The 12,827-nt window shown below is 34.7% G+C and overlaps 1 protein-coding gene across 3 annotated transcripts in view; it reads right to left on the reverse strand.

Annotated features, from left to right (window-relative positions):
* Positions 1-12,827, reverse strand: part of RNF19A (ring finger protein 19A, RBR E3 ubiquitin protein ligase) — an 82,732-nt gene that overhangs the window by 18,711 nt on the left and 51,194 nt on the right. Inside the window, exons 8-10 of one of the 3 annotated variants that reach the window (XM_033126741.1) lie at positions 12,304-12,517; positions 11,034-11,177; positions 10,387-10,526 (exon numbers count right to left, since the gene is read on the reverse strand). In XM_033126741.1, coding sequence (XP_032982632.1) covers positions 10,387-10,526; positions 11,034-11,177; positions 12,304-12,517 — 498 coding nt within the window. Of the gene's footprint in view, positions 1-8,326; positions 10,527-11,033; positions 11,178-12,303; positions 12,518-12,827 lie in introns of those variants that run through there. The other 2 variants (XM_033126739.1, XM_033126740.1) reach the window with 2 other exon arrangements.

Genomic DNA, 12,827 nt, shown 5'->3' on the forward strand with positions numbered 1-12,827 from the left:
TTCCATTTAATATTTTTGGACCATGGTTGACCACAGAAAGTGAACCCATGGATAAGGGCGACTACTATAATCAGAATTATGATTTTAAAAAAAGATCTGTATACTGCAAACTATAAGGTACTGTTGAAAGAAATATGAACACTAAACACTAAACACTAAATAAATGGATAGATACACCATGCTCATGGATCAGAAGATTCAGTATTGTTAAGATGCCAAATTTCCCCAAATTGATCTACAAATTCAATGGAATCCCAGTTAAAATCCCAGGAGGTATTCTGGTAGAAATCTAGAAATTCCATTATAAAAATAGCATTCAGATCAGTGGGAAAAGGATAGATTACTTAACAAACAGTGCCATCACAAACAGCTTTCCAAAATAAGAAAATAGGATCGGACCACAATACACTAAACATAAATTCAAAATAGATTAAAGCAAATGTTAAAAAATTTTAAAATCTCACAAGAAATCTAGGAAACTGTAAGTATAAGTTAGGAGCAGGGGAGACCTTAACCATGACTGTAAGATCTGAAATACACAAGTAGACACATCTGGCAATACAGCTTTCATATGGCAAAAAAACACAACATTATGGGGTAAAGTATCTATGGGAAGCCTCTGAACTATCTTTGCAATTTTTCCGTATATCTAAAAATATTCCAAATAAAATTTATTTAAAAATAAAATGCACAGCAAAAAAAAGTTAATAAGGTCAATAGTCAAGTAACAGATTTGGAGGAAAATGCAACTGTTAATCACTATAATATATATAACATATAGCTATTATAAAAGCTTTATATATAATAGCTATAATAAAGATCTCTTTCAAGTTGACAAGGGGAGAACAGAAAATAGGCAAAGGATGTAACAGTCAATTTAGAGAACAGCAAATCAAATACCACCATTCCCCTCTCCCTATATAAAAAAAAACACACACACACAAAAAGATGTACAAATTCACTGGTGGTCAGGGATGCAAAATCAGGTAACATATATTACTTTATATCCAACAGTCTTGTGAAAATTATAAAGCTCTAGTATCTATTATTGGTGGGGTGGAGGAGAAAGTGGACTCATGTATTGTCAGTGGAACTGGAAATTGTGACAGCTTTCTTTGGAAGACAATCTGATAACCTTATTAAAATTAAAAATACATATACATTTTAACCTAGCCATTTGATTTCCATAAATCTATGTCCCATAATTAAAACTACCAGAAAATAAGGACTTATGTATGGGGATGTCTCTTACAGTGTTTTGTTGTGATGGAAAAATAAAAACAAAACCAAAAACCCAAAAGAGACACTAAGTGAATGACCATCAATATGCAGCCTTTTAAAAAAAATTAATTGCAGCTATACCAGTTGCCTTGGACTGATTTCTGTAAGATATTGAAAAAAAAATCCATGTATATATGCATTGTGTATGATTATATGAACATGGAGAAAACTATGGTATCACACATACTTGGTCATTACTGGTTATGGGGGAAGGTAATGTGGGAAGAGGAGCAGAGAAGAGAAAGGGGGAACAAAGGAAAAGGGGCAGAAGGGGGAAATAAATTCTTTAGCGCACATTTTATTTAAACTCTCAATAGTACTTGTCTCTAAAACATCAGCATACTACCTATGAAGCAACAATTTCTTTATTTAATTGAAAGTACTATTATTTTCCTTAAACAAACAACAAAAAGCCCCCCAAAAGCAAAATTGAATGCCTTGGCTACACCAACCTTGAACAATCATATTCCTGTGGCTGTCATACTTCCTAGAATATTTGTGAAATAACGTATTTGGTATAAAACCTTGTAACAAGTGACTACCTTTTCAGCCAGTCATGTTTCCATTTATTGTCGTGTACATTGTAATGAAATGACTGGTCACCAACTCTGAGCCCTGAGTCCACAAACATCCTCGTTCGTTTTGCTTAGTTATTCTGTCTTATCACAGCAAGCTTATCCTCAATTCCCTCTTCAAATATAAAGTTATTATTAAGTACATACTTATATGAAAAAGGAAGATAAGGTCCTTGCTCTCAAGAGCCTACAGTTTCTTTTTAAGATTTCCGTTTTCGCAGTATCCTGAATTAAAACTGGAGGCACCTGGTACACATGCGCTGTGAAATATCTAAGTCAAGATATTTCATGCAGGTCAAGAGACAGCAGAAATAGGTGCTCCAAAAGGCTGGAAAGAAATACAAAAAAAGCAGGACTATGTTGTCATCAGAGAGCCAGCAAAATTGACACATTCTACGACTAGTAGATTCTTATAGAGGGAAGAGCTTTCCATTCCTTACTGCTCATATTATGTATCTGAAAACTAACCCCGAAAGCCTGCTCGGTGTGGTATTAAAAGACAAAAAATTCAGAGGCCCAGACGGCCTTAAGGGCAGTTTCTACCAAACATTCAAGGAAGACTTGATTCCAATTTCACACAATCTGATATTGAAGGTTATCACAGGAGGTTAAGTTTAACATTTGAAAAATCGAATTCACCATATTAACACACTAAAGGAATAAACTACAATTATATGATAGATGCCCTCCTCCCCCAAATAGCAGCCAATTAAATTCAACATATTTCCCAAGGTAAAAATGCTTGGCAAACTAAGAGCTAGAAGAGACTTTAATAAATTTGATAAAGGGTATCTATAGATATTGCCGCAGCAAATATAATTAATGGAAATATTCAAAAGTTCCCCTTTGGAATTATTACAAGTCAATAATGCCCCCATGACCACTGCTATTTAGCACCTTACACTTGAAGTCCTAGCCAAGGCAAATGGGCCAGAAATACCGGGGGTGCCAAAACAATGTATCCAAGTGGACACCTTGGTCAATGTTGCTCAAGCAGTAGTTCGCCATAATCAGAAGTGTCTGGATACTGATGGTAACCACTTTGAGCACCTCTTGTAATTGCAGATGTCAAATGTGATTTGTATTCATCTTTTTTTTAATCAGTATATATTGAGTATTACAATTTTAAGTTTTTTCCTTTCTTAAAATGTGTATATATTTTTTTGGCACCCTCTGTATATGATGTAAAGATTGAAGAGGAAGAAACTTAAAACAGTTTGAATGCTGGCTCTGCTACTTGCCAACTATGTAACTCTAGGCAAAGTACTCGGTGCCTCAGTTTACTCATTTGTAAAACGGGGATATGAGTACCTCCTTCAGAGGCTTGTTCTGATAGTAAATATTTTAAAGGTACAGAGAAAGTATTGACACTTCAAAGCATTGCAATAGTTTTGTTAAATAAAAATAAATTATTCATAGATGATTATATACAGAAATCTCAAAGAATCTAAACTATTAGAATTAAAAGAGTAATATCTCACAGATACAAAATCATTACACTAAAATGAGCTGTATTTCTATATACTATTAGTAACAAACCAAAAATGACATCTAAAATATATTGAGTACCTTGAAGAAAATTTAACAATCTGTGCTCATCTGTGAGGTATATCTACATAGTTCTTCCCTCACGTCCTTTAGATCTTTGGATAAATATCATCTAGGAAGAGAGGCTTTGCATTTTTCCTGTATAAAACAGCACTACCCAATACCTCTAGTCACTTTATCTCTCACCAGGTATTTTGCACAGTACCCATCATCTGACATTATTTTAAACTATATGGATATGTTTATTATTTATGTCTCCCAATTATAAGCTCATTGAAGCCAGAGTATCTATTTAAAAAAAAAAATAATTTGATATAATGCTGTATCTCCAGAGCTACTTTGTTACTTTGTTGAATGAATAAATAAATTGGCAGAAATCACAAAAATTCTGACTGGAATATGAAATATAGTGATTAAATTTGAATTAAATTTCAAAACTGCAAACTCCCTTTTACTACTCACCTATTAAATGATGGCTACCAAAATACTATCTGTAACTCTCATCAAGTTTAGAACACTATTTTGGGATTCAAAACCAACCAGATGTAAATATTGGTTTTTAGTAATTTCCCTTACTTTAATAAGGGAAATAATGAAACAACAAACCCATTAAAAGGAACCATATGAAATGTAGCCCTGAGAATCTTGATGACTGTGAATAGAAAGGCAAAGTGATCTAAGAAGCAGGAGTTTACGTATTTTGCTTATGTCATGTAGAAATTAATAGCTCTGATAGTTTTTAACATATATTTCATCCCTTGGTAATCAAAGTTTCTGTTTAACTAGATAATATGTTATGGAAAGCCTTACATATTTATAAATTAACTCAATTTACAGTGAAAATAGGAGTGATGGATTGTGTAAATTTAACGTAAAAAGCTAACTAATTCAATGCTCTGAAGTTGGGAATTTGTACTTTTAAGACAATCCAGTTAAACTGGTGTTCTACAAAATGAACAGTAGTATATACTATTATTATCTTTGTATTCTTCTTTCTCACTACCTTGTGATTTTCCCACAGGGCTTAATAAACTTAAAAAAGCAAAGTGCAAAGGGTTTTTAAAAGATTCTGGTGAGTTAAGGCCTATCTTGAACCCTAGAGTGTTCTCTCGTTCTAGGCTAGTCCAGAGTTGAGCTCCAGGGGAATCTGGCTTGGTCCTAAATTAATCCATGTTTGAAGAATTTCTGGGAGATGTGAAGAAACTTCTGAAGCCAGCTGAAAGGTTTAGAGCATCTAAAAAGTGAGATTGAGGCGATATTGTTTGGGGATACAACCAGAGAAGAGATAGGCTAAACTGAACTACACTAGTTTTTACACAGTGCCACTTTGCTGTATTCCTCCTAAAATCATTAAGCTTCCCATTTAATCTTTGGCGTTGTACTGAAATGTCAAGAAAGCAGTCAACACGTTCACAGATTATTTTCATGAAGTATTAACTATGTAACAGAAAAACCAGCTATGCATTTTATAGGGAGGCTACGAGAACAGAAAGAGTTTGATTACAATTATTAGCTTGAATTTCTTTGTTCGTTTATTCTGTTCTTTAGATTTCACATATAAGTGAGATCACATGGTATTTGTCTTTCTCATTCTCAATCTGACTTATTTTACTTAACATAATGTTCTCTAGGTCCATCCATGTTGTTGCAAATGGTAAGACTACATTCTTTTTTTTATGCCTGAGTAATACTCCACTGTATAAACGTACCATGGTTTCTTTATCCAATTGTCTATCAAAAGAAATCCAAAACACTAATTTGAAAATATATGCATCCCTATGTTTACTGCAGCACTATTCACAATATCTAAGATATGAAAACAACCAAAATGTCCATCATTAGCTTCATTTCAAATGACTCTAGTTTCATGATCTAATGTTGCTAGAGTAGAATGAATCTCTTAAAATAGTCTTTTAAGATCTTTTTACTTTTCTGTTAAGATGAGGCTTATAACCAAACCTTCAAAGGGGATCTAATACTAATCCTGCTCAAACTCTTCCAAAAAATTGAAGAAGAGACAGTACTCCCTAACTCATTTTATGAGGCCAACATTACCCTGATACCAAAACCTGGTAAGGACAACACAAAAAAAGAGAACTATAGACCAATATCTCTGATGAATACAGATGCAAAAACCCTAAACGAAATTCTAGCAAATCGAATGCAACAATGCATTAAAAAGATTATTCATCACGACCAAGTGGGGTTCATCCCAGGGGCACAAGGATGGTTCACCATACGCAAATCCATCAATGTGATACATCACATAAACAAAACAAAGGACAAAAATCATATGATTATATCAATTGTTGCAGAAAAAGCATTTGACAAGATACAACATCCATTTATAATTAAAACACTTAATAAAATAGGTATAGAAGGAAAATACCTTAACATAATAAAGGTCATGTATGAGAAACCCTCAGCTAATCTCTTAATTAACGGTGAAAAAATGAAGCCCTTTGCTCTACGTTCAGGAACAAGACAGGGCTGTCCCCTATCACTTCTTTTCAACATAGTGTTGGAAGTCCTCGCTTTTCAACATAGTGTTGGAAGTCCTCGCCAGAGCAATCAGGCAAGAGAAAGAAATAAAAGGCATCCAAATTGGGAATGAAGAAGTTAAATTGTCACTCTTTGCAGATGACGTGATGCTATATATAGAAAACCCTAAAGACTCCACCAAAAAGCTATTAGAAACAATCAACGAATACAGTAAAGTTGCCGGCTACAAAATCAACGTACAAAAATCCACTGCATTTCTATATACTAACAATGAAATCTCAGAAAAAGAAACAAACAAAAAAACAAATCCTTTTGCAATTGCAGCAAAAAGAATAAAATGCCTAGTAATAAACTTAACCAAGGATGTGAAAGACTTATATGCTGAAAACTACAAGACATTTTTAAAAGAAATTGAAGACACAATGAAATGGAAGGACATTCCGTGCTTATGGATTGGAAGAATCAACATAGTTAAAATGGCCGTATTACCCAAAGCAATATACAGATTTAATGCAATCCCCATCAAAATCCCAATGGCATTTTTTAAAGAAATAGAACAAAAAATCATCGGATTTGTTTGGAACCACAAAATACCCTGAATAGCCAAAGCAATCTTAATTAAAAAGAACAATGCTAGAGGTATCACACTCCCAGACTTTAGCTTGTACTACAGGGCAACAATAATCAAAACAGCATGGTATTGGCAGACAAACAGACACGTAGACCAATGGAATAGAATTGAGAACTCAGAAATAGAACCACATAAATATGGACAGATAATTTTTGACAAAGAAGCAAAAAACATACAATGGAGAAAAGACAGCCTCTTCAATAAATGGTGCTGGCAGAATTGGACAGCCACATGCAAAAGAATGAAACTGGACTGCTATCTGTCACCATGTACCAAAATTAATTCAAAATGGATCAAAGACTTAAGCATAACACCTGAAACAATAAACTGCATAGAAGAAAACATAGGTACTAAACTTATAGACCTTGGGTTCAAAGAGCATTTCATGAATTTGACTCCAAAGGCAAGGGAAGTATGAGCTAAAATAAATGAATGGGACTATATCAAACTCAAAAGCTTCTGCACAGAAAAAGAAACCATCGACAAAATAAAGAGGCAACCAACTGAATGGGAGAAGATTTTTACAAACAGTGCCTCCGATAAGGGGCTAATATCCAAAATATACAAGGAACTCATGCAACTCAACAACAAAAAAACAAACAACCCAATTGAAAAATGGGCAGAGGATCTGAAGAGATGTTTCTCCAAAGAGGACATACAAATGGCAAACACACATATGAAAAAATGCTCAACATCACTAATCATCAGAGAAATGCAAATAAAAACCACAATGAGATATCACCTCACCCCAGTGAGAATGGGTACCATCAACAAGACAAATAGTAACAAGTGTTGGAGAGGCTGTGGAGAAAAAGGAACCCTCATCCACTGTTGGTGGGAATGCAGACTGGTGCAGCTGCTATGGAAGCCAGTGTGGTTGTTCCTCAAAAAATTACGAATAGAATTACCATATGACCCAGCAATCCCTCTCCTGGGTATCCACCCCAGAAATCTGAAAACATTTATCCATAAAGACACATGTGCTGCAATGTTCATTGCAGCTTTATTTACGGTGGCCAAGACATGGAAACAACCAAAATGTCCTTCAATAGATGAATGGATAAAGAAGTTGTGGTATATATACACAATGGAATACTCTTCCGCGGTAAGAAAAGATGAAATAGGACCATTTGTGACAACATGGATGGATTTTGAGATTAAAATGCTAAGCGAAATAAGTCAGACAGAAAAAGCAGAGAACCATATGATTTCACTGATATGTGGTATATGAACCAAAAACAACAAAAGAACAAGACAAACAAATGAGAAACAAAAACTCACAGACACAGACAATAGTTTAGTGGTTACCAGAGGGTAAGTGGGGTGGGGGGTGGTAGATGAGGGTAAAGGGGGTCAAATATATGGTGATGGAAGGAGAACTGACTCTGGGTGGTGAACACAAAATGGGATTTATAGATGATGTAATGCAGAATTGTACACCTGAAATCTATGTAACTTTACTAACAATTGTCACCCCAATAAACATTAAAAAAAAAGATGAGGCTTACACTTATCTCTTCACAATTTAATGATAGACCTATTTATTTTCCAACAATTTACTCTAAAAAAATGAAATTATTTTGAATAAAGCAGCTTCTTTCTGAAGGAAAGGCAGGTATTAGACACAAAGAAAAGTGTCTAACACTTGTTTGTTGAGAAGTTCAGCAAATGTTTTCTTTTGGGCTGAGACCAAATGCAGAATCATCTCATTGGCTTGCAATATTTATGAATAACTACCACATAGCAAATGAACATTCCCATTCTTATAAAAACGCCTGTGCACAAACCATAAGGCAGCAATACATCAGTATTTACATTTATTTCATGTATGCAGTTTACACACACTATTGAACAAAATTGGAATGCAAACAAATATACAAATACCATAATAAGCATTATCAAATAAAATAACTGGCACTAGTGTTATAAGCATATTAACGGACCTGTGAGAAAAAGTGATGGAAGAAGACCGCAGCCCATAGCATTTTTCTTTTGATCAAAAGAAAATGCTCAATAGCACCAAAATGGTAATACTTAAAAAGAAACACAGAAGATGGAACATTTTAATTGCTATCATTGAGGTTAACCTGTTTTATTTAAATGAGTTATATAGGAATTCAACAGTACAGGCAGTATTTTGGCCAACTTCTGTTTATGTCAGGTGCACATCTTCCATAAACAGAAGTAAAAGGAAATAAAGCCAGTCACACGTGAACCCCTCCTTAGTACTTGGTACAAACTCTGCACCGTACTTTGATTTCATGATTGGAGAAGATACGCATGTGTTAAAAACTGAGGTTATGTAAAGTTATTCACTAAAGCCTGAGTGTGTCTTTGGTAGGCTAATACTTTCTCAGCATTGCTATTATTAATCATATTTATGTTTACCTATCCTGTGTTTTTCTACACAATCCAAAGTGGCTAGAGAGAACATTATGGAAAATAATACAAAATCCTCAAACAACTAGACCCTTAAAATCCAGTCTATACCAAAGGCACCACGAATCAATGGGGTGCAAGCTTCCACTTAGTGAAAGATGACTTTTTTTGTAATACTTATAAGTGAATGGAATTTTGTCTTGGAGTTTTATATATCTTATTTGGCGCTGTCAATATACTTAATTACCTATCTTCATACATTTTTTCTAAGATGGCATTAACAACACATAAGATATGTAGAGTACCAGGTATTTCTATTTCAAAGTTGTGCAAAAACTGCCACAATCTTGCTCAAAGTGTCTAAGTATCCAAGTGGTAGCATGTGGGCTGCATGAAGCTTTACATATCAACATCGCATATGAAGGAAAAAATTAAATTTATGCCCAGTTATGAAATGTTACAAAGAATATCATATACTAAGAGTAACCTGCAAGGTTCTTTAAACAGTATCCCTTAGTGGTTTCAATAAAATGTCACTAACCACTTAAACCTAAGCCTCAAGTTTTCTTCATAAGAATGCTGTAGAACTGCATTAGTATTTTATATTGATTATAAATTAAGCCAAATTTCTATCTAAATACACAAGTATGTGCTTCAAGCAATGTTTTGTGGCAAATGCACAAAACATACTTCTGTGAAGAACTGTTGTCCTTACAATAATGCACTTTTAAAGCCTTCATTTCATAGTTTGGTAATTAAGATCCACATGAAACACAATGCTTTGCTGAACACAGAAAATATATCTGCGTTATGATTACGTAACCCGGCATTTACTGGTAACTTGAAACTTAATCACATATATTTCAACCAGCTCCAAACAAGGTTGTTCAGTGGTAACTATTTTGCAGCATTTATAGGCCTAAATTTCAGTCTGAATTGCAACTTTTAATTCCATTGTCTGTTGTGAGTGGTTGTTATTTGTTTCTTTTAGTGCATCACCAAAATATAAATCAACATTGGGTTTTATTCCATTGTTACTATGTTCTTCAGCAATATGATTCACCTGTGGAACTTCTGAACATGAAGCAGTTTTGGTAAGCACAGAAATGCTACACTGATGTGGGGAATTTTCCAGACGGTCATTTTCTACCTCAGGAAGAATATTAACAGTAGCAAAGCGGGTATGATAATCATTGGAACCATGGCTACAAGAAGTTTTCATACTTTCTAGGTCAGAACAACTGAATTCAGAAAAATGACTAGAGTGAGAATCTGCTACAGATGGCATACTGTCACTGAGAGATGGAGCCTCAAATTCGCTTGAGTTCGTGCTTTGTTGTTCTAACAACTGTGCATCCATATCCTCTCTGGTCTCATTTATCTTCATGTTACTCTTTTTCCTCAATTTACCACTTTTTGATTTCTTTCCTGCTGTTGTTTCTTTGGACCACTTGGTGGCACTGGATTTACCTTCAGGCAAGCCACTGGATGAACCACCCTGGTGACTTCGGGGGGCACTGCCATCCTCCACACTACTGCTTCCACTGTTGTGCCTGAATTTGGATGGCTTTGATTCAATATCTACTTGCACCTCCATACTGTTGCCTTCTCTGGAACATAAGAGTAACAAATATAAATTTCTAACTTCCTTATTTTTATTCAGATGACAACAAATGGGGAAGCGTTTCTGTGTGAAAAATTCAAAGACTATATAAAAGCTATCAGAACAAATTAACTCAGGATACATTCTATTAAAAACAACTGCTTGAAATAAAAAAGACTATAATAATGCTTCAATTAAAAAAAAAACAGGAGCAGCTACAAATTTACCTGTTTAAACGGTACAATTCAGTGGTTTTTCATATATTCAGAGTTGTGCAACCATCATCACTACCTAACTTCAGAACATTTCTATCATCTCCCAAAGAAACTTTATACCCATTAGCAATTAGTTCCCATTCTTCCCACCTTGCAACCCCTGGCAACCACTAATCTACTTTCTGTATCTATGGATTTGCCTATTCTGATCATCTCACCATTTTCTTTTCCCAGAGAACCTAACAGTTGATAACCATTATTCACGATAATTTTGCCTAATGATAGGGATAATTCCTTACTTGTCCAATGGGATGTAGGAATTCAGAATGGATCCTGCCATTGCTTTGGTGCTGGCATTATCACTAACTGTCCCCAAGCTGACCGTGCCAGATTCTCCACTTAGACTGCACCGCTCTTTCTGGACATCTGCTTGTACTTCCAACCTAAAAGAGGGGGATATCTGATAAAAACTGAAAATACATATACTATCAGCACTACTATAATATGTATCTTTAAATAATTCAGTTAAGGACCCTAGTAATAAGAAGCTATTTAGAAACAACTATAAACATTTTTTTTTTTAGTTTCTTTTTATTTAATTATTCTAATTCTACTACAGCACACTGAAGAGTAAGAACCATCCAAATAAAATGTGGGAAATTAGCTGTTTTCCAAGTAAGGTAGCAACAGAATAACACAAAGAGATATAAAGGATTTTAACTTAAATATGCTCCATTACTTTCACTCAGGATGTGGCACTTTGCCTGCCATGTTCAATGCAAAATACAATATCCAAATACGTTAAAAACCATTCTATATGACAGATCAGTGAATCAAAAAATCCTGGGCATATTAAAAGCGGTTCTATAAATTTAACACTTGAGTCTTTTAAAAAGACATAATAATATGTACCAGTATAACTTACGAGTTTTGTGTTTAAAAGCAAACTACCTAAAAATAAATCTGACCAATTTCTCTTTTAATTCATGTACTCTCCCCTATGTTACAAAAAGAAAAAAAAAAGCTAATAAACAAAGGTAAAGAATAGTGACTGTTGGTAATAGACTTGGTGAGAATGAAATAACCATTAATACATAAAAGGAACCAGGCAGATCACCCTGGCTTCAGTTCATGCATTCCCGGATATCCTGACTCTACCTCCTCCCCCAGGGCTCAACCAATGCCTCATTTCCTAACATCCAGCTGTTGCACCTCCAGAGGTAAGGTCCAGGCTTAAGCACTGCCTTTACTATGTCTACTGAAGCAGCTCCAGCATTGGTTCAAACATAAAATCTGACAAGTGCAGTGAAAAAACAGGCAGAATGTTACGCCTTAAATTTGGATTTTACTGCATCATGGGTATACTGTGACAGAAAATCCAAACAAGTAAAAATCTCCTTACTCACTGTTTGCCACTAAATTTCATTTTTTTAACATTACTGTCTTCAACCCTGACACAGTAGGGTTATATGTAATCATCATGCTCAAAATTCTCCTCATCAAATCAGTAATTTGTAGTTAACAAAAGACCAAAACAAAACAAAACAAAACAAAGCACATTTTTCTTACCTATTAAAACAGTTTACCATGGCACTTCCTGACAGACTCCCCGTGATACTGGCTCCAGCTAGTGCCATGGTGCTGGCTGTTTCACTCAGATTGTCTCGAATGGCTCCTATTCGATCCATGTGGCTCCCACTTGCACTCAAACTGCCAGTCAGACCACCAACACTTCCTTCCCCTATGCTAGGGTTCTGTCTTGCTTCTGCTACTGAAGTTGTGTCTAAATGCAAATATTTCAAAGACATTAAATAAGTACAAGTATTAATGTCCCTCTTCTTAAATTCCTCCATGATTTCAGATAGGGCATTTTATCATATAAAGTATAAAAACATACACAGGAACAGAAAAAATGTCTGGAGTCAGGGACATATAACTATGGGGTAAGAATAAAGGGAAATATTTCAGAGAGTAAAGCTGGATTAAGGACTAGCCTTCAGTTTTAGATGATCACTATTTTTTAAAAAATCTAGAAGCTTTAGGAATTCTATAAAAACGTGATTGCTGAAAGATTTAGCTAACTTTGGAGGAAA

Source organism: Rhinolophus ferrumequinum, chromosome 14 (assembly GCF_004115265.2).
Source record: "Rhinolophus ferrumequinum isolate MPI-CBG mRhiFer1 chromosome 14, mRhiFer1_v1.p, whole genome shotgun sequence".
Classification (NCBI taxonomy): Eukaryota; Metazoa; Chordata; class Mammalia; order Chiroptera; family Rhinolophidae; genus Rhinolophus; species Rhinolophus ferrumequinum.